Source organism: Pempheris klunzingeri, chromosome 4, assembly GCF_042242105.1.
Source record: "Pempheris klunzingeri isolate RE-2024b chromosome 4, fPemKlu1.hap1, whole genome shotgun sequence".
Lineage (NCBI taxonomy): Eukaryota > Metazoa > Chordata > Actinopteri > Acropomatiformes > Pempheridae > Pempheris > Pempheris klunzingeri.
The window spans coordinates 4,617,365-4,639,660 of NC_092015.1; the positions used below are offsets into that span (position 1 = coordinate 4,617,365).

The window sequence follows — 22,296 nt, forward strand, 5'->3', positions numbered from 1 at the left end:
ACTTTAAACAGTAAAGTAAACCCACGTGTTGTCAGTGGAAAGAGTCCTTGTGTTTTTTTAATTTTTCATATAGGAAGAATATAAATGGGGAGAAACAGGGGGCTGAGTATTGAACCAAGGGGGACACCACAGGCTATAAGAGCCAGTCCACATCCTTATGGCTGAACTAATACTGTGATTTAGTCTGATTAAGCAGCTCTAAGAGGTTTCTGACAAAACACAGCTTGTTTACTGACAAGCAGTTAAATGCATAACGTAAATTAGAAACCTTTTCATCTACTTGACAATTAACCTTGGGGTGCTGTTGATATTTAGAAATTAGAATAATGAGTTTCTGTAATTTCTTTCTGTTGTTTGTCTTTACTTTCTCTCTCTCTGAGAATGACATAGTTAGGCTAAATCACATTTTATACGTCACACATTTGACACCAAGACTGAATAAACAGTAACTACAAACTGTGACCATTTCAAAGTACTGACACTGCGCTTACAAATAAAATATTGTGAAAAAGTGAGAAAGACTAACCTGTCGTGTATGTTGCCTTTGTCATCTCCAACAGTAACGGTGACACTACGCACTTTGGAGAGGTCAAAGTTCGGATCATACTGGTGGTAGTCAGGAGTCACCCAGCCAATCCACACACCAGTGGGCTCCTGCCCAGCAAAGATCCTCACAGAATAATAATACTGAAAATAGAAGAAGAATATGAGGAAGAAAATGAGACATCTGGGTGAGAAATCTAGATGCAGTTATATTGAATTATCTAGAGATACAATAACAACAATACAATGTAATAATAGTGCAGCCAGGAAACTCAGAATGAGCAGGATCAGCAAATCACACCAGCTTGATCCGTCGACTTTGGAAGGATAATTTGGACAAATGCGGTAAATCGAGTATTAGCAGGGGATGTTTAGCTCACAGTGGTGGTATTCAGGATGATCTCAGGGTCATCTCGGTCATCCGGGACCACATCTTCCACCAAACGTGGCACCGTCGGAGGAGCAGGAGCTGGGGAGAGAGGTGTCATGGCAGCCTTCTTGGCCTTGGAGAAGAATCTAAGATAAAATATATTTGGAGTTTATTTGGAGTTCAAGGCGGCAGTAGACAACTCACTGCTCACTGCTACGTGATATTGAGGGAATATTTGAAGAATTAAACTGAAACTACTTAATATAATGTCAGTGAACTGCATGTAGCACAAGCACTAAAGAAGAAGAGGAAAAGTGTCCCTTGAATGGGGTTGAGCTGCTCCTGGATAGAGCTGTTCAGGAGATCATATGAAGTATAAAGTATAAAGTCGTATGAAGTTTTATGAAGTTTAAAATGATCATTTCTGACAGTAAACTGCTCAGAGTCTTCTCTAACCCATGTTTGTTTTACACTGAGAGGATGGAGGAACTCTTTATATAATAATCTGCACCTTTAATACTCTGCAGGCTGGACACAAGACACAATCTGCCACGCTCACCCTTTCTTCTTTCCCTTTTCTGACATTGTGTCCTTCTCATTTTCCACAGAGATCTCTTTAGGCACAGACGGCTCCTTCTTCTCCTCCTCCTGCTCCTTGCGGCTGGCAGACTTTTTCAGAACTTCAAACTCCGAGTCTGGCTCCACCACTACCACCTCCTCCTCGGGTATGGTGAGGGTGCGGGTGAGAGGGGTGGTGCCGGCCGGGATCTTGAAGGTCTCGTGGAACTGGACGGGCATGCTGAGTCTGAGGAACATCATGTCGGTATTGGCGTTCTGCGAGCCAAAGGTCTTGTGGGTCAGCTTCAGACAGGGGGCGCTGTCCACAGTCCCATCCACACGGGAGACCTGGGAGACAACATGTGTGAAGATAAATAAATTGATGTGTATTCAATCTGCCAAATACTTATAATTGTATGTTCTTTAATCCACTGTTATGTTGTTATGGAGAGAAAAATGGAAAATGTTTTTATGTACCAATGCGGACTGTATCCTGCAACAATCTGCAATAAAAATATTGTTAAAAAATAAATAAATTATAGCTTTAATGAACATTAAAAGTGTCACGAAGTAATTACCTCAATATGATTGTGGTCGGTGGGTACGGGCACGAACTGGGGCAAACTTTTACTGAACCACATGGTTATATCTCGCTTCATGTTGATGGCAAAAGGTTCAAATCCCTCCTGCAGGCCACAGATGGCGAAGTAGCGCAGGCTGCTGACATTCTGACCAAGATTAATCCTGCCAATCTGAGACAGGCCCAGAGCACACACTGGGATGAAACCTGAGGGAGGGGAGTATTTTATTAATTACTAGTTGTCCTAATATGTCATACAAACTGTGAAACAACCACGTAAGTTTTATGTCAATTTCTTGCCATTGCTGCAACTAATGCTGATCAAATAAAGTAAAAATAACCCTCAACTCTTACCTTCCCCAATTTCAATGTCTTTGAAAGCCATCTCCGAGCCCGAGTCACTGATCAACATTTCTCCGTTCAGTGTGAACATGATGTTCATCTCTGTGAGGTCAATCATGCAACCGACGACATCACCAGACATCCACTGGCGACCGAAGGGTTCATTGCCAATATGCCATCTTTGAGCCTAGAAAGGGTTACATCAATCAATTATCTGTAAAATACAACTATTATTCCAAACTGCATGTTGACTCGACTTTTTCCCGACTAGCTAAAAACTGAAAAAAAAAAAAAAAAAGCCATGAAGCCATTGAAGTTAACAATTTAGGACTTCACATCATTAAGTGTTAACTAAAATTCTATATTTGTATTTGTTTGATTCAAGATTCATTACGTTCACTCCAGCTGCACAATTACACTCGGGACCTTCCTTACAGAAAGATATATAGAAGACAAACAAAAATATAAAAGTAAAATAACAGATAAATGAAGATATGTGTGTAGAAGGTAAGGTGTAAGGTATCACAGCAATGAACGATGTGAGTTCATCAAATATAAAAACAGAATGAGAGCAATAAAAGGTTTAAATTAAACACTAAAGTAAAGTAAAGTAAAGAGAGGATTTAGTGGGCTGGATCCACATCTCATCTGTTCATATTTAAAAAGTTTGGGAAAAAATACACAGGTTGCTGCCTATTTTGACATCAATGACATCATCAGTTTGACGAAGGCGAACCTAAAGACGCGGACTGACCTTGTTGCCATTAAAGACGTAGGCCAGCTCATCTGCTCCCAGCTCAGTGTCAGAGTGGACACTGGGACGCGCCCAGCCGACTCTCATCTCCCCAGTGGTTACCGCCTCAAACTCAAAGTACCACTTCCCTTGGGTGACCGCGTACGACTTCTCTGCCCTGAAGATTCGTACCTTGTCCCCGCGGGTGTTCTCAAGGCCGTGGCCAGCTGCAGGGAACGATGGAAAAGATGACAGATAAGATTAAGAAGGATGGAGATATTGAAGATGTCCTGGGGGGGGTTAGAAAATGTTGAATTTGCATTACATGCTGCATTCAATCAACACATGTCATCATGAGGTAAGGTGACTTACAGCTCTCCTGATCTGGAGGCTCAATGTTGTAGCCGTAGCCAATGAGGGTGCGGACAGCGTTGTTCACGCTGTCTCGGTTGGTTTTCTTAGTTCTCTCGTCCAGCAGGATGTAAGGTACCAGACGAGGGTTTCGCTTATTTAGGATGTCCTGAGAAGCGAGACAGAATAAGAATTGATATAAAATATTCAAAAGGTGTCACTATTTGTATGCTTATTTACAAAAAAACATTAAAACACTGGAATGACAGCCTCAGTTGGATGATGCCTGTATAAGTGGACATGATCTTAAGATAGATAATTTGGTTAAAATATATATTTTAATATAAATGTGTATAATAAGGGTTGAAAAGGGATTAGAAATGGTCACCTGCACAATGCTGTAGGTCCATCCTTGCCGTACCCGGTCCCTTGCCCAAACATTATGCCCATTTTCTGCCAATTTTTCTACCAGCTGGTTCTGGTTTGGTGTCAGTTTGACATGGCTGAGGTCAAGGGGGGCAGGCTTGTACCCATTGGTCATCACGTAGCTAGAGGACAGACAAGTTCATATTCAGAAATACATAAAAGATCATGAACAAAGTTTGTTTATACAGCCAGAAATGTTTTTGTCGCCATACGTCTTGGGCAGCTTGATCTTCTTGAGATTCTCCTCTGCCTTCTCATCACCCATACCAACGTGACACCCCAGCGCCAGGAGAGTCCTGTCAGATAACAAGAGCACAGGTATCAACAACTTGTGTCCAAGGACGTAAATTCTGTCTCTGACACCTCTACAGACCCTCAGTCAGTAACTCACTTGAGAGTCTCGCCAGACATCTGCAGGTTGTAGTTCCTCTCTGGTTCAGGGAGGCTCTGGAAGTCCACCAGGCAAGGATGTAGTTTCTTGTTGTCGTCCCTGAACTGTGGCAGAAGATGACTGTAGTTTAATCACAAGTAACTTATAGAGCCACAACTTAAAAAGCACGGTCTCCTTTAGTTCTAAGTCTTGATCAAGGAACAACAAGTGATTACAAGAACGTTGGATGGGATTCTGATAACAGTGGGGAATCTGCATCACATTGGACCCTTCGGAGGACATGGTCAAGAGGCTAGCAGCCTCGTTTTGGGCCACTTGTAATCAAACCAAGGAAGTTTTTCTGAGCAGGCGAAAAGGGAGTTACAGCAGACAAGACGAGATGAGATACAAGCATGAATTAACACTTCCATCTGTGCTTGAGAAACAGTGGGCTTAGGCTTTGTAATATCATAACAATAGTAATACAGAAACATTTCTGCAACAGCAAAACCTTTCCTTGTGTTATTTACATCATATTTAGATTTATTTCAGCCTAAAGATTCAGTGTTTTGATACGTTCAGCCTCCACTACATCTCTGCTGGGTGTCATTGTTCTCTTACTGCTTGTTGACTTTAACTAATAGATGGTGGAAATTAAGGTGATAGTCCCTTTTATGAGGGAATGACACGTCACATACTGGCTGCTATACAATACAATGAACTACGGTCTGATTCTTACTGTAAAATGAATACATACAGTAGCGTTTTGAATAATTACTCTCACATTACTCAAGAGCTCCAAATCATTTAAACCTGAGGTGGTCTGTATTGTTGTTCTGTGTTGCAGTGCTGACGCCGTACTCACCGTCCCATAGGTCCAGCCCTGCTCAATACGGGTGACAGCCCAGAGCTCGTGAATATTCTCTGCCAGCTTCTCTCGGATACGCTCCAAGTGGGGTGGCAACACAATCTATGCAGCAGAGTCAGCAAACAAAAATATATTAATATAGCAGATGCTTTAATCACACGATGAATGAATGAATTTTAGGTTTGGGGCTTTTACCTGAACAGTGTCCACGGGGCAGGGGGTGAACGAGGTGTGGGTGAGGGACTGGGTGGGACCCAGCAGATTGCGTACGCCCTCGAAGTCGTGCTTGTACTCCTTGATGGGCTCAATACGCATCCTCTCCCTGGGCAGCAGGGCCTCGTAGCACGGGGCATAGCCAGGCGGGGGCATGAACTTGAAGTCTCCGTGTCGACCGCCGAGGAGGAACCGAGCTCTGAGGAGACAGAAAGAGAGCAAGTCCGGGTCTTTATCTGTTTGACACAGAGATCTTTATACTAGTTAAGCCCTTTATGGCAACAGTGGCTCGATCTTTACAAGACACATAAAGAAAACATTGATTTAATTTCTGAGCCAATTCTTAAGCCTGTGTTTCCCTCTCTGCTCGCCTCAATCAATTCACCATCAGCCCCATCTCAGCACTGAGGGATCATTGCACACAGCAGCTGTAAAATCTCTTTGGGGGAACGAGGCACTGTTGGCTTTTAAAGGATTATTTGGGAGACAATTTAAAGGGTTTAAATGCATTTATAGAACTGAAGCTGAAAGGAATAGAAGTCAAGTAACTATTTAGAGCTTAATTAATCATTTAAAATATTCTGACAAATTAAATTATTCTTTGGATTAATTATATAAGTAGGGTGCAAACTGCTATTGAATCAAATATCATACATATGTAAATATATATTTTAAAAGCTGACAACCTCCTAAGACAATTTTAACTCATTAGATCTGATGCTCTAATGAAGGCTAGTAGGCAGAAACATTTGTTTGCTGATGTGGCCGGAATTAATTGGTGAAATTGAGATTATTCGACTCTGTACTGAAGATCTGTGTGTGTTACCTGCTACCTGTTAAATCTCTGCACCTGCATAACTTTATTGCATTACTGTCTATTACATTAATTTACCGTCATACTGGTTAATATAAGAAATTAACACGCAAAACAATCAGCAGAAAAAAAGAAAACATCTTTTTTACTCTGTACTCACTTGACTCCAGCAGAGAAGCTGATGACAGGGAAGAAGAGGCCGTCCACATTGAAGTTTTCAAACATGCCCTGAACCGGGTGGCCGTTGATACGGAAGGAGATACTGGGCACGCTCAGATCCAGACAGCAGCTGACAACATCATCTGCAGCCAGGGTGTGCGCGCTGGGCGAAGCCACCTGGCGGGGTACGGTACCTGGATGGCAGAGCAGGGGGCGAGGGAGTCATAAAACAAAAAAGAACACATCATGGGAAATAGTAAAGCCAATAAGTTAGGGTCGTTGTCTTACCCGACCATAGATGCAGTCCATCATAGCCATAGGAGTAGAGGTCATCTCCCACGCCGTTGCCTCCCCAGCCTTCTCCTCCTCCAGGGTAGGGGCTGTAGCCTTCGGTCATAGCCCAGCCCACACGCAAGTGCGAAGCCTGTGCTGTCACAAAGGGCTCCACATAGTCTACCATCATCTCATAGTACCACTTCTTATACTGCGTGGAGCCCTCACATGTACCCAGGAAGATGTTTGGTCTTACACTGAGCACAGAGGAGAAGAGGAATCAGCATTAAGTGTTACACAGAACAGGCATTTGATACAGTGGTTGATCACTTAGAACAGAAAAAACGCCTTTTGTATTGACGAACAACTTAAGAGCAGTTCAAGTACCTGGTGGCATAGTTTACAATGTTGGTCTGCAGCAAGAGGTCGCGACCTGGGAGCAGGTTTTCAGTGATGAGGTTCTGGTTGGACCTCACAGCTACACCATTACACACACAAAGAGAGCGCAAGACATCCAGGACCTAAAGGCAGACATTACTATCACCTCTATGTTTTAAAGTAGCAGAGCACACAATTTACACTTTCATCCACTGGCTACAATTGTTCATGGAATTACAAAAACCAAGAAGTGTTGAGTGAGTCATGAGTATTTCAGGGTGCTATACATGCCAAATCACCACCTGCAAGAGTGTCTGGTGAAGAAGGCAACCCTGCCAGCTGGAGCAAATTCATTTGCTGCCGGCTAAAGTTACATTCCCACCAGGAAAAAAGACAAACCTTGTGGTTCCTTCCATGCTTGTCCAGGAGAGAGATGATGGATTTGATGTGGTTCTCCTGGATGATGTTCAGAACCTCGGGGCTTTCAATCAGCACACAGTACAGCACCTCAAGAATACCTAAATGAGCAATATGGCAAATTATTAGTATTTTTTTAGAGGAATTACTGTGCACATACTGCTGGTAAATGAATATATATCATTAATAAGAATAACCACATCAAATATTTCCTATGAAAGTGCAACAAGCTCACACAAGCTCCGACACAAATCAAGTCTAGTAACTAAGTGACACAGAGATTTGCGCCTGGTGATCTCATAAGCTCACTCCAGTTGAAAGGTTTAAGCTGCGTCTTGGCTGTCGTAGGTCCAGCCAAGCCTTAAAAGCAGTCAGTCAATTCTAAGGGTCAACTCTAATTTGTTGGATGTATCAGTGAATAAGTGAGACACAGCTGATACCTGAAGAAGCCTCCAGACGATCCAGCTTGCTGACCAGCCAGTCCAAGTTGTCACAGAACAACGCACAATTGGAGCGGTTCCCCCTGATCAGAGAGGCTGTTCAGTGGAGACACAGGGAGTGAAATAATGTTGCGTTAGTCAGTACAGATAGCATTTAATTTGTACTATGTGAATTCAGAGTTTATAGTGATATTCTACCCAGCAGCTCATAAAGGAGATTGACAATCTCCTTCCAGGACTCTGCAGCTTCCTCTCCGGCAAATTCAGAGAAGTGGGCAGCAGTGTTGTACACGTTCAGGCGGTCGATGCACTCCAGCACGATGGTGATCATTCCCTAAGAAATGTAATGCAACCATCGTTATTATGGTTTTTATGTGTATGGTTTTATTCATGGTGGATTTAGTTGTTGAGGATAGAATCAAATTTAGAGCGACGCATGTTTCTTCTAGTTTCAGGTTAAGGTAAAAAGAGTCCTTTAGGGTACACACAAATGTACTAATAAGATGTGTGTGTGTGTTTATGTTCACATAAAATAATCCTTCTGAAACAAGCACTTATCTGCACTTTCCTCATCTCTGGTTATAAGAAGGGAAGAAAATGTTTCACACTTTTAAGGATTTGACTTGGGATTGGGTTAAAGCTGCATGTTAAGGTTTGGGTGAGGGATGGCTTTAGGTATGTGAGTTTGGGTACCTGCGGTGGAGGTTATGGCAGGTAATAAGTTAGCACAATGTCCCCACAAGTGATAGCAACAAGTTGGAGTGTATGTTTTGTATGTGTGTGATGTTTTAGTAAAAAAAAAAAAGAAACACATTAAGAAGGATGAGGACATAAATGGTGTCGAAAGTGCAAGTTCCCCTGTTTGTAGCAAATTTATTTCAGTAATAAGAACAAAGTGAAAATCAGCAGATATGGAAAGTCTGAGGCTGTGCAGGCAGCATGCAGATTACCTCCTCTTGGAAGAGGTTCTGCCGGTTGCGGAGGGAGCGAAGTTTGGTCTGCTTCTCCTCGTGCTCCAGCTCCTCCTCGGGAGGACGAAAGTAGAAGATGAGATCCTGAAGAGAGAGGATGACCCCCTCCAGAGGAAGGGACACAGCCACTGGTGACTTGTTCTTCCCACTCAGAGAGTCCAGACCCCTGCAAGAACACGAGCAAATGGAGCAAGTGAAAGACCAAACATTTTTCATCCTTCTTTTTAGTTTGCATGATTCACATCAAAATATGGTCACATTACAGTGCTGTAAGAGCTATAAATACATGAGGGCATATTGAAGACTTCAGGTAAAGTCTGGCTCATAACAGTAGAACTGTTATAAGCTTGAAATCAAGACATTTTGTACTCACCCCCCCCCACAATTAAAAATGTTCTGAACATACTGTACTTACTTGATGAACTGCCTGAAGAGGCCCACAGTGCTGAAAATCATTCGAGCAGCCTGAGACTCTTCAGTCTGGGAGCGGGACACAGTTAGAGCATCATCCATATGACCCTCTTGGTGCAGAATGACCTGGAAACAGAGACAACAAATTTTACAGATGATATCTCCCATTTCTCTCTGTCCTTCTCCTACGAGGTCTGGGTAAAGTACCACCCACACAAGGTACTGCCTGTCTTTAAAATACTGGGAAAACAAGGTTTAAGAACCCCTACCATATCTCATATATTTGAGAGATATGATATGGTAGAATTAGTAGCAACATTTTAAATGTATTTTTAATGTTGCACGATTAATAATTTGAATAGGAGTCAGTGTGACGTGACCTTTGCAATGCTGTTGTGCACATAATCCACACTAACTCATCTTAACTGCTATATAAAAGGCAGTTTTTGATCCGCAGAGGAGATCCTAACCTTTCTCTTCATCATTCCCAAACGAGCAGCTTTGGCATCCAAGGCGGCATAAGTGAGCCACAGCCCTGTAGACACATGCTGGACGAAGCACATGGACTCTCCATACTTTATCTCTGGAATGCCCATCCCTTCAACATCCCGCTTCTGAGCCACATCCACCTTCTCCTGCTCAGAGGAACCAGGAGGAAAGAAGGGGTGAAAGAAAATAACACAGAGGTGATGAGAGAAGGAATCATAGCAAAATAACAGATGGACCAAAACTGAAGGCAAGAGTCTAGAAAAACTGGAAATGTTCATTCTGACCTTTGAAATACGGAAGCAGAAAGCAGATAGTTTGGTGTTGGCCCTCTCTGGGTCGACCACCAACAGACCTTTCTCCTCATCCAGACACAGGTACCGGCCCGTGGTGATGTGGCGAATACGGAAAGACTGCCCCCACTTCATGTGGCTACCGCTCCAGCTGCAGCAGGAAACCAACATATTAATAAAAAGCCAAAACAGTATTTTAATGACTACTATATCATAATTCTCATTAGCTGGAGTTTGTTGTCGAACAACTTTTACTAGTTTTTAGAAGGTGTGTTATCAGATAACAAAACACACACTTTGCTAACACACAAACAAGGACAAAAAGATATTTATGACTCAAAAATAACACCAGTGGGGTGTCTTTGTCACATAGAGGTTTGAATGTAACCATAACATCAATGTAATCAGTGTGATTACAGTTGTGTCACCTTCTTGTTTATTTCCCCACAAATGTTCTATTTTTACCTGCCAACTAAATAAAGGCACAACGAATGCTAAAACAACAATAACAACAATGCTTATGCATGAATGCACAAATTCTCCTAATTATTACATCAGGGGGGACAATCACCTGATTCTGAGAGGCTCCAACCTCCACAGCGATCGAGCCTGACTGCACACAGCACCGCCCTCATAGTGAGCCATCCTGTAGCACAGTTGGGGCAGAGACACAGAGGGTCATAATGGGATCAGACTAAAGCGATATTTTGCTGCTCAGACTCGCTCTGCTTCCTCTTCCTCTCACCTGCGCTTTTCCTCCCCTTCCTCTGGTGTTGCAATGGCCAGACACTCGTCCATGTGGCCGTGGAACAGTCTGAGAACATGACCTCCTGTCAGAAACCCTGAGAGGAGGAGAAAGCATCACAATAAGTGTGCATATTGTGTAGTTGTGTATGTACAAATCCTTGTGTACAGTATATGTTATGTTGCACTACATGATCTCTGATAGCACCAAATGTAATTCCCCCCATTTTTCTCCATGCACACAGTTGATATTATAATACAACTATAAAATATGTAGATGTCATCCAGAGCTGCACAGCACTGGTGGCTGTCGAGCAAAATGCATAAAGGAGGTTTTTACCCTCAGCTAGTTCACATCCTGAACTAATTGGGTTCATGTTCCACAGAGTCTGCATGAAGGAGGCGTCCACCATCAGATCTCCACTGGCGTAGGACAGGTGCTGAAGACAGAGGACAGGGAGAGGAGGGAAAAAGACAGAATTTAGCACATCATATACATGTCTAAGCTCTTCCAATGTGTAACAGCCAGGTAGATGGAGCAGGAAGCGTCTTACCAAGTATCTCTCAGAAGACACACTGACAAGGATGAGGTCGTCACCCACCCTGACCTTCTCACCTTCTGACCTTTGCTTAGAGGCTGGATGAATGGTCCACCAACATGCCTCACCTGCAACAAGAAGAACAATCTTTTTAAATGTCCTCATGGAGGACATAAATACTTTTATACTTTTACTTTTCTTATTTTTATATTCTTATATTTCTATTTATGTCTTGTTGGTATGTTATATAGGAGAGGTCAGACGAAATCTCATTGTGCGTTGCTGTATGATAATAATTCTGATTCTGATTCTGATTCTGAGATGAACACTTACAACTAAAATATTTTGTTTTAAACAAAAAAAAAAAAACAGTGCCTGCTCACTTACAAAATAAGTAATCATTATCAAACTACAAAGTGCCAAAATGCACTGCAATAAGAAGATATGCACTGCTGACTCCATTTATGTCAACAGTGCAAAAAGGCCAACTCAGCAAAATTCAAAAACCCTATTAGACTCAGAAAAACTATTTAACATTACTGCTAGAGGATAATGAGTTCATGTAATCTGTGAAATGCAGGCTTTGAGGCATTCTGTTGTATCTTGAAAAAGGTATTTCCAAGTTTGGTTTTACCGGTGGAGTCTTCTTGTAAGCCCACGTCAAAGGCCAGCTTGTCCGTGAGTGACCGAGATGTTGTCAAACAGCTCAAGTACTGGGGAGAAAGTTCTTATTCAGGACATGAGCACAAGTTTGCCGAAAACAGATAAAGGTTTGGCTACAGTGCAGTAAATGTGATGAATTACAGGAGTTAAATCATCCCTTTTTATATTAGTTTATTCTTTTCTCACTTTGGATGCAGTCTTACCATGCCTGAGTGGTAGTGTCGCAGAAGGATGGCATGACCGTACAGTAAAGTACGATGACCCCCACCTTGGGATGACTGAAGGGGAAGAAGATGGAGAAATATTTAACAGACCAACCTGACAGAATGGACAATACACTTCAAATATACTTTGATCAGACAAGGAGGAAAGCAAGGACAAGATCATGAGGTCAGAGGAGTCAATAACTGTAAATGACTGGATCACAAGACATCATAATCAACACTTTTTTGTTTGTTCAGGCTATATTTAATAATCCCATGTTGTATGGAAAAACTGGATGTTGAATTCGACATTGTTTTATGTTAATATCACTGAAATAAAAAGCATCTGACTATTCCCTTCAGGTATCCTTTGGAAAACAACAAAACTTAACTAGTCTTGTTTTATTTCAGAGATGGGAATACAGGAAACATTAGAATGGGACAGATAAGAAATGGACAGGCTAAGTGAAAGTAAACAGTGTTGGTAATTTACAAGTTGAGCATGTGTGGAAAGTTTGTAATTGTGTGCATACGGAAAAAAAAAACATCCCTGAAAAATACTTTAGTGAGTCATTTGTGGAAAAAAAAAGATTAATAACAGCTCAACAACATTAGACAACAACTTTTTCCTCATACAAATACTGTACAGAACATCTTGGGGTCCATTTTTATACAAATAAGACAATAACAACAAGAACCACATCAACAACAACAGTGTTGGGATATTGCTGAAACCGGAATGACACGATGCTTTAAATCATAAATCCTAATTGTCAGAGAAGGCATCACAATGATGTGACTGACGAAGTTTGACAAACTAAAAACTAAAAACTGAATCTAGTCCCCACAGATCATAATCTCACACAAAGACAAACATAACATTAATTCATCCTACCTTTTCTCAACATCCAGCATGGATGCAACAAGAAAACACAATTACTGCAACAGTTATAGATAGATTATCCAAAACAACCATTTAGTCCAGCTGACAGGACGATAACGCTAAGCCTTTTTGTAGAGTTAAGCACCAGTAATCCACTGGGATGAGTCAGGGGCAGGTATGTCAAGTGGTAGCACTCTACCAGAAGCCCTGGTCTGCATTAGCACTAGGCTTGGTCAGGACAGGTGGTGGTGGTGTGTGATTTCCCAAGTGTGTGTGGGTGTATGCTTGCATTGCTATCTTTGTGAGGACATTTCTGCATTATGAGGACATTTCAGCTCACTGCTCACTGCTTCATAAAGGAGGTTAAGACCTGGTTTTCAGGTTAAGGTTAGAATTAAGTTTATGGTAAGGGTTGGGTTTACGCATTTCATTGTAATGGTTAAGGTTCGGGTCAGAGGCAAGGGAATACATGATGCCAATAAGGGTTCCCACAGCTATACACAGTGAAGTGTGTGTGTGTGACGAGGGAGATATGCCTCTCTAGAGCTCTGGGGGTGTTCGGTTTTCTCAATCAACCCCTGACAGAGGTAGGTGGGACCCACCACTGGGCTGCATGCCATGCTATTCTCATCCTCATGCTCCACCACTAGAAAGGCCTGGCTCATCCAACTGCAGTGAGGCCAGGAGCTGCCCAAACCAGCCACAATAACGCAACAAATATAATGATGCAAACAGACGGACCATCTTCAAGCTACCTTAAGCTCCATTGGCCTCAGCCAGACAAGGCTTCTTTAATTCGCCTTTTACAAAAGTTGAAATATGGTGTTTTCTATTGTGCGAGCTAGCTGACGTTTTGATAGCATATTCATGAGTAAGATTAATGGAAGCTGTAGTTGCATGTTGAAATATTTGTTATTTCATCTTGGTTTTAACAAGATGCTTATATTTTGAGTGTAAAACAATCGTTTCAAGTGATTAAAGAAAATAAATTAGAACTGAAAGCTTGTGAAACTGGAAATAAAGTTATTTTAAACATGGGTCGAGACTTCAGCTGTCTACGTCTTAGGTTTGCAGGCGCTGATCACCTAACAGTGCCATCGCGATCTGAAGATTAATCATCCTATTTCATCAATATGTGATATTAAATACTATACATTTGTGCTTCCCTCTTTCCCTTGATTTGCTTCTGTGATTTCCAATATATCTTAGAGTGCCTGTTGACGATCCCAGAGGATAAATATATATGTAAAATATGAGTTACAATAAAAAAACGCATTTAATCTATGGTTGGTTGAGGGTGCTGTAAGTTGGTAAATTGATAAAAACATTGATGGATTTCTTTATATTTGAGCCTACAAAAGCTTGCTTGTTGGTTCAGAGGGACTTACATCAAAACCTAGATTGCTAGGTGGCTGCAAATATATCAGAATGATGTGATATGACCCATGTTTGGCTAATCATCCAGAGGGAAAAAACATACACCACCCAACAGCAAAGTTCTACCAGTATTAAACTTCTATGTCTTAAATAAAATGAGCCAAGTTAGATGAGGCTTGTCTAAATACAGTCAGTTTTTGCAGCAGTATGAAAACTGTGCAAAAAGGGGAACAGACGTCATCAAAGACTAACAAAGAACAATGTGCTGACAAAAAAGGAACGACATCAAGCAAAGTAAGATAATATCTATGACAAGGGCACAAGGAAAAATGTGCTGGTGATATTTCTGCATGAAATGAAAATGAATGATGCATTGTGACACCTTGCTAGATCTGTTTACAATTGGAAGGTAGATAGTTTAGTTGGAACATACAGAGGTGTATTTATCAGAAAAATGCATAAGCACTGTCCACTATAGCCTTGGCACTAGCTTTTAAACCTCAGATGTAAAGTCAAATTAATCAAAACTTAAAATTTTAAAATGTTACCAGTAACTATGCAGTTTTTAGTGAATAAAAAGCAGCTCCAAATAAATCATTAATCCAAAGACAAAGGACTTGGACCCCATCAGTTACTGTAGCTAAAAACTTAATGTCAGGTGTAACCTTCTTCTCCAGATATGAATTAGGACATGTGAATGATACAGCACTGTTTTATTCAATAGGACATCCAGCGGGCAACAGAACAGGAACGAGGACAGTTGCCAGGTCGGTTGGGACACACGTTACAGGAAACAAGACGTGTTAACAGACATACCCATTTGTCCAAATCGACTGCCTGCTTGGCAGAGAGCAAGAAGGGCAGGGGAGGGGGTGTCAGATAGATAAAAAATTAAAATAAAATAAAAGCATAATTAAAGAATAAATCATCTATGGCTCATATAGACTGAAGGACCATGACGCACAGTATGCGTTATGATGAACTTCAAAGCCAAACAGGAGTTATTGCATCTATGCTTAAATCCCCTGCAATCACAGAAGTCTTTTATATGTTTAGCTCAAAATAATGATAACAATTAGATGCGAATATGAGTTATGGGTTTGAATCTGTGGGTGCCTTCTTACCCACAGTCACATGAGGAGACAGACAGCTAATGTATGTATGTATGGGTCTTAAACAGATAACTTTTTGGCCTAGACAAGTACAGTGGAAAACAGCCTTTAAAACAATACGTCTTTAAAGTCTCCAGAACATTCGTATTTCCTCGTTACATCTTGTTAGGCAACAACCTATTAACGGTATAAAGCTGCCAACTTCACAGTGAGGACAGGACTTCTGAGATGCAGCTGTTGTTGTCAGGAAATAGATCCAAAGTGTAAACTAGATTTGTTAAATGGTATTTCAACATGATTTAACTACACGAGACACGGACAGTTTTTACATTTTCGGTTGTTCATCTTCCAGATTTTATGTTAAATTAAGATAAACACCTTCTCAGTTTAATTCAAATACACATCCTGTGACAGTGAAAGCGACAGAGAAGACGGGAGCAGTACATTTTAAAAAGAGCATACACTTTCTTCACAGAAGACGGGGTAAGTCTTCTGTTTCTTACTCATTCTTTTATTTCTGTTTTGGGGTCCTACCTCGGTCATCTCCACCGTGTTGGCCAACATCTCCTGCAGAGCTCGGACCGACAGGGACTGCTCCAGGATGAAAGTACATATGGCCAAGTCCGGGGGCACATTCTGCACACAGAGGTAAGACACGGCTGATGAAAATATACAAAATACATTGCATGACAAACTGGCAAGGAAGGGCGCCGAGCATCTAACCTGAGCATTGGAGGTGGTTTCCAGGAAGCAGAGACGGTTCCCAAAACCCTCGCAGGACAGACATAGCTTAATCTGCTCCTTCAGGACGGTGGCAGTGCACTGCAGAACGACCTGGTCATCCTGCATCCAAAACATAAACAGGCACTTAGGGACACATTTCTTCACTTCTCTCTCATTTTAGGTCATTTTATTACTGCTGGTTGTTGCTGCTACACCTGCTTTTCCATATTTTAGAACAGACTGTTCTGTGTTTTCGTAGCAGTTCTTGAATAAAACTGCCTTGACTTAACATTTGGTGCAGGTATTGTTGTGTACTTTACTGAAGGAGTGCTGAAGAGGAAAGCTACAGCACGTAATAGGAAAATAGAATCAAATGAAAATAGGAACATGCTGTACGGCACTCAGTTGTGTTATGTATTGTCTTATGTTATGTGCAACCAGGAGACTTGTATTTGTATGTTATATGTTACATGTACTTGCTATAAATGATAAAAACATATTTGATGGCACAATCTCAACTTATTATAGTGTTTCTGAACCAAAGTGTAAATATCCCATAGTGTAAATATTTATTTCATCACAGCCATATATTTATATTTATATTTATTTTGCTATTGCTATTTTTTCTTTTACTATTTGCTTCTTTTCACTCTTCCTGTTCTATTGTTGCTGCTGTAACATGAGAATTTCCCCCTATGGGGGATCAAATAAAGAAAAGTCTAAAGTCTAAAGTCTAAAGTCTTTACTGAACCTACCAGAGTTACTAAAACATCATCAGATCCTCTAGATTGGATACTTGTTTCTCACTCAGATGCATTTTATTTCCACATTTGACAAACATCAATTAGCAAACTCTTGAAACTCACTTTACTTACCACAGTCCATCACAGTGAACATTAAGTTTACATTGTTTTCTGTCAAAGTCAAGTTATTGTCAGCTCACTTTATTTGCCATACAACAATAATAGAAATTTGAAAAATGACACAGATATGATACTTTCTGCGATGGATTACACAAATAAATTAAGTTTCAAGAGTCTGCTAATTGATGCTCATATCATACGAACAATAAAAACCCATGGCTGCCTGCAAAGTACAAGGAATGCAGTTAAAAATCTGAAATTTGAAGCTATGCAAAAAAGGTCAGCAGGGATATATCGGTATGGCTCAATAGAACGACTGCACACAACTCAAATTCTCAAGCAGAATGCTAACAGACAGTAATTTGTTGCTCCTCGTCAATGCCTGGACCCTCCAGAGACTGGTGCAAATACAGCGATAAACACCCCCTCCCCTGTGAAACCCACACCTGACACTCAACATTCTCAGCTGTTCCTTCTACTCTGTCATTATGCAAGTGGGCCCATCACTTAACCTGAATAATATTCCTCTCCACAGTTCTGAACAGATTCATGACTTTTCACCCCTCTCTGCCTGACAGCTAATTAAGCATTCTGTCTTCTTCTTGTTGTTGACCTACTCGCTGTCCTGCCCTCGTGATTCAGCACCACCGATGCTTCGTGAATTAATGTTTAGGAGTACAGGCAGGTGTTTAAAAGGCCGAGGGCAGCACAGGAGTTTGCATGTCTATGTGTACGACACGCAACTGGAAAATGGAAAGTGATGCAGATCAGTGACCTCATAACATCTACTCTTCTTATACCCAGAGGCCTCTAGTGTTTCTTTGGCTGAAGTGTGTCCCCTCTTCCTTTGGCTGGGCTATCATCTATCTCTCCTCAGCCTTGAAATGTCTCCTCTGTCCTGTCCTCGCGTTCCCTGCTCTGCACTCTGGAAAGTGGAGCAGTGTGCCCTCTCTCTTTCACTGCAGACATGCACCACTTGAGTTTATGGAACTCAAGTGTTACTCCAAATGTGCATGGACCATATAAACATGAGCAAAAAAGGTACTGAAAAAGAGAGATCAGCTTCTCAATTATGTTATACCTACCACTCTGCTGAGTTTAAGACCAGTAGCTATATACATACATACAATGACATGGATATTTGTTCAGGACTGAATATAAATTACAACTATGAGAAGTTGTAAAAGTCTCCAAAAAAATCTCAGCTCAACTGGGCTTAGTGAGAATGCTTAACCTGGCTAAAGTGGCCATGTTTTGAGGACAGTGCATACAGACTCAGACCGCAGTCCCCATTTAGGAGATAGGGCTGAGCTCGTGGGTGTCTAAAAGCAGACAGAAGTAACCGAGTGACTCATTGCTCCGAGACAAGATGTGCGATCGGATGACAACTGTAGGCGATATATGCCCCAACGTTATACAGCGGTCCTACCCAGCGGCTTCCATTCATTTCTACAGGCACAGTCTCACATGGCAGATTTAGTCTGCTTCAATCACTCCACCGCTGCAGGAAGGATCAGAAAGGCAGACCACCCAAAGGAGGACTGTGAGAGCTCAAAGGTTCAGGTTCAGGCATTAGACAGGCACAAGGCCTTGGCCTTAAAGTTGCAGAGAATATTTTTCATGCATGTGCATCAGTTTGTAAAAAATGTTTGAAACTACTATAAAAATAAGGGCTTTTATCATAATAACTACAGAAGATATATACTTATAGAAATATATAAGATAGATCTGCAGAACAGCTCGCAAATCCTCATGGTAAGTGACCATGGGAACCTTTGTGGAGGGCCATAAATACAACAAAGTAGGGTAATTAATAGCTCTGTGGGTATCATACAAGACATTACAAGACAAAGTAAGAAGGATAAGGAACCAGCCTTTTATTCTTCAAATCCACAGAATTCATCCTCAAGTATGATATTTTGCACAAGACAGAACCTTGAGAAAATAGTTGCCAAAGTGGCTGGTTCATCAGACAAACACATGAACCTCAGCCAGCATTTGGCAGCACTTCACTGATACATGGCTGGACCTGTTATTCCACCCTGAACGTTAGGACGCTCAGACCTATAATAGCACTCTGTCAAGTGCATCAGCAACTACAGAGCTGTGTCCTTCCAAGAGTCACACTGTGTGAATCACTTCCAATTTGACCACGTGAAAAGCTGACTTAGAGACCACACAAACCCTTGGGTTTAGCTCACCTTTATATTAATAGACGCAGCTTTCAGGATTTGAAGGAAGTGCACATGATGCTTTATTGTAAGCCAACCTCAACTCCTGATTATTTGTTAATCTCACATGCAGAGAAGACAGGTAGGCAGGGCTGAGTGAGAGCCCAGGTGTGCTGGTTCTCACCAACGTGACCCGCTAATACTTCGGAAGTGTGCGAAGACGTGCACATGAAATGCACTTGATGCACCATCACCATGTCGGGTGTAGGGTTACATGCAAACCATGTTTGGACTTGGCGGCTGAAGCATGTGGGCTATGTGGATGTTCGGGGTCAGAGGGAGAGGTAGAGACAATTGGATGTAAACTGACAGACAGCTACACAAACAAACACACTACTGTCTGCAAATAGAGGTGTGTAATGCAACAGAGATTTACAGCCAGAGGCACAGATAGCGCCTGAAAGCAGACACCTTTGTATATTCTCTAGAGTAAACTGATGGTGCACATGCAGACAGAGGGTAGCCAGGGATCCCCAGACAAGCAGGCACGCTGCCCGCCCCGCACAGGAAGCAAACAAGCAAACACATGCAAAACAGTGAGAGGCAGTCACTCCCTCGGATCTTCTCATGCTCTGCTAAAATAAAGAAAAGGAGAGGATGTAATTCTACAACTGTGAACATAGCTGATGCAGTAGTTCCTGAGGGCAAATAGTGTGGTGGATTGTTTGGTTTGCTGTGCATGCAGTGACATTTCCGTTTGTGGAAGATATCCTCTCCTATTCAGAGAGACAGCTGGGCCTTGAACTTATCCGTGGTCTCCAAGTGACAGAGTAACCTATTGAGTGGGACAGTTTGGGATCAGTCTTAACTGATGCTATGATGGGAAATGAAAACAAGCATCAAACTATGTGCTGGCACATTTAGAAATGTAGTTGGGAGGTCTGACTTCTCCAACCATCTGAATCAGGACACACTGACCTACCAAAAAAATCAAATACGACACGCAAAACTGTGAAACTAGGGCTGCTGGTTTTATAATGCATGAGCTACTGTGGCAGTGTCCAAATAGCTCATTTCCTGGCTTGACTTTCAACTACATGTTGGTACTATAAACAAAATTTTTAGACAGTATCAACAGTGTCAAGCCTTTCTCGTCATCACCATAAGGTAACACAGACAAAAGAGAACCGTGACCAGTAGACACAAACATAAAACTATTTAGAATCATTTGGCTTGGGTAGTTTTTTGCATTATTTTGTATATATTCATATATTTATTTGTACATCTTATCTTAAATGCATGCTTGTACATATGGACAACAGATAAATAGCATGGTGAACTTTGTTAGCAAGTTAACAGGGTAGCTAAGTCTTTATTTCAGGAGGGTGTTACTGGTCTGAATCAGAACCCAGCCCTTTGCTGCGTGTCATCCCCTCAGTCTCTCCTCTACTAACAAATAAGTGACAAAAGCATAAAATGCAAATTGCCTAATAATATCTATTTTAGATCATGACCAGTTTTTTAATATTTTCAGCACAATATTGTTTTACTTTTTCATTCCTTCACTCCATTCTCTCTAATTGTGAATTCCTGCCCAGTAATCAAATCGCTCTTATCAAATGAAAAACACATCCATTCTTTCTTTACGGGGCTGATCTCAGATCTGATCAAAGTGAGCTGACGCAGGCCACCTCAGGACATTGATTACATTTCAGCAGACATAAAAAGAGTGACAGCACATTACACAGTGTGTGGGCGGAGGACAGAAACAGTTCAATAAGGCACAGGGGAGAGAGAGGTTATGGGGTTTCCCTTTGAAAACAAGAGGAGACCACACAGGTGCACTATCAGGATTCTCCATCACAGGCAATCTGAAGGGCCCTGTGGCACCCCCACTCTCCTAAATAATGCACTCTTACTCATGTTTTCTCCTCTACTTGCTAAAATATTTCCAAGAATAACATCTCCCAAACAGCCTTCCCTAAAATCTGCATCTTTCTTCCAAACACAGTGTCTCATATATTCTCTTCAAGATTGTAAAGTTTTATGAAGCTGTTTTATTTATTTATTTATTTTTAATCAGTGCCTTTAAAGTGTTTTAAGATCATTTTCATTGTCCTGATTAAACTAGCCCATCACCTGACACTGCAGATCCAGAGCTACGGCTCGGTGCTGCCTTAGGCTATGAAAGAAAAATGTGTCAATATAAAGGTCCAGTAGAGTTTAGGTTACATACAGTACAAGCCATGTCTACACACCATCTCATACATATCACCTCTAAAATAGCCAAACCATCTCCCTAACTCACCACAGCGTCAACAGATACAGATTTAGCAGCACTTTCACATGCAGGTAACTACTGCAGCCAATCCAGGAGACTAAGAAGACAGTTTTCTCCTGCTCCTTCTCTGTAACAACAAATTCTATTAGAACATTACAGTGGTAACCATATCAACCATATCAATATTTGTAAGCTTTATTTTGAAGTTGACAACTATCACAGACACTGACAAACACTTTTACACTAACATGGGTAACATCTTCAGTTTAAACAAGCACTCTGGCTTGGAAGCTTCTTTTTCCTCTGCTTTGGCACAATACAAAAGACTTTGCTGATTCCTTCACAGGAATTTACTGTGTTTACTGTGTTAATGTTAAGTTTCCATGTTACTAAAAGTGTCTATAGAATTTATTCTGCTCTCAGCTTCAGACTGCTGATTTTGTAGCTGCAACATTTGAGGAAAAGTCCCTGTAAACTGGCTGATAGAGACACCAAACAACAAATATTTCACCTTTAATTAAAAACAAAATAAACAACATACATGCTTGTGTATGAGTACATCTGTACATGTGTGTCTCTGCTCTGAGTTATACGTCCGCTGTGGCACGAATGACTAAGTTAGATCTTATAAGTCCTGAAGCACAAATCTTATAGCTGGGTCTTGACAGAAAACGTATTTTGCTGCGTTGACTTATAAATCCTAATAATACTAATACTAATAAATCCTTCAGCTGCATGCAG

General features: G+C 41.3%; 1 protein-coding gene across 7 annotated transcripts in view; it reads right to left on the minus strand.

Annotated features, from left to right (window-relative positions):
• Positions 1-22,296, minus strand: part of ryr1b (ryanodine receptor 1b (skeletal)) — a 70,049-nt gene that overhangs the window by 40,350 nt on the left and 7,403 nt on the right. For all 7 annotated transcript variants that reach the window (XM_070828717.1, XM_070828715.1, XM_070828712.1 and 4 more), the window contains exons 2-31: positions 16,241-16,360; positions 16,052-16,153; positions 12,146-12,220; positions 11,914-11,992; positions 11,295-11,407; positions 11,081-11,180; positions 10,742-10,838; positions 10,568-10,642; positions 9,991-10,147; positions 9,688-9,852; positions 9,222-9,343; positions 8,786-8,972; positions 8,034-8,169; positions 7,836-7,931; positions 7,378-7,496; positions 6,988-7,121; positions 6,616-6,857; positions 6,329-6,521; positions 5,337-5,553; positions 5,139-5,243; positions 4,295-4,398; positions 4,116-4,199; positions 3,866-4,025; positions 3,499-3,646; positions 3,148-3,353; positions 2,406-2,580; positions 2,050-2,258; positions 1,473-1,819; positions 924-1,059; positions 527-687 (exon numbers count right to left, since the gene is read on the minus strand). In XM_070828717.1, the coding sequence (XP_070684818.1) occupies positions 527-687; positions 924-1,059; positions 1,473-1,819; positions 2,050-2,258; positions 2,406-2,580; positions 3,148-3,353; positions 3,499-3,646; positions 3,866-4,025; positions 4,116-4,199; positions 4,295-4,398; positions 5,139-5,243; positions 5,337-5,553; positions 6,329-6,521; positions 6,616-6,857; positions 6,988-7,121; positions 7,378-7,496; positions 7,836-7,931; positions 8,034-8,169; positions 8,786-8,972; positions 9,222-9,343; positions 9,688-9,852; positions 9,991-10,147; positions 10,568-10,642; positions 10,742-10,838; positions 11,081-11,180; positions 11,295-11,407; positions 11,914-11,992; positions 12,146-12,220; positions 16,052-16,153; positions 16,241-16,360 (4,364 nt within the window). The remainder of the gene's footprint in view (positions 1-526; positions 688-923; positions 1,060-1,472; positions 1,820-2,049; positions 2,259-2,405; positions 2,581-3,147; positions 3,354-3,498; positions 3,647-3,865; positions 4,026-4,115; positions 4,200-4,294; positions 4,399-5,138; positions 5,244-5,336; positions 5,554-6,328; positions 6,522-6,615; positions 6,858-6,987; positions 7,122-7,377; positions 7,497-7,835; positions 7,932-8,033; positions 8,170-8,785; positions 8,973-9,221; positions 9,344-9,687; positions 9,853-9,990; positions 10,148-10,567; positions 10,643-10,741; positions 10,839-11,080; positions 11,181-11,294; positions 11,408-11,913; positions 11,993-12,145; positions 12,221-16,051; positions 16,154-16,240; positions 16,361-22,296) is intronic.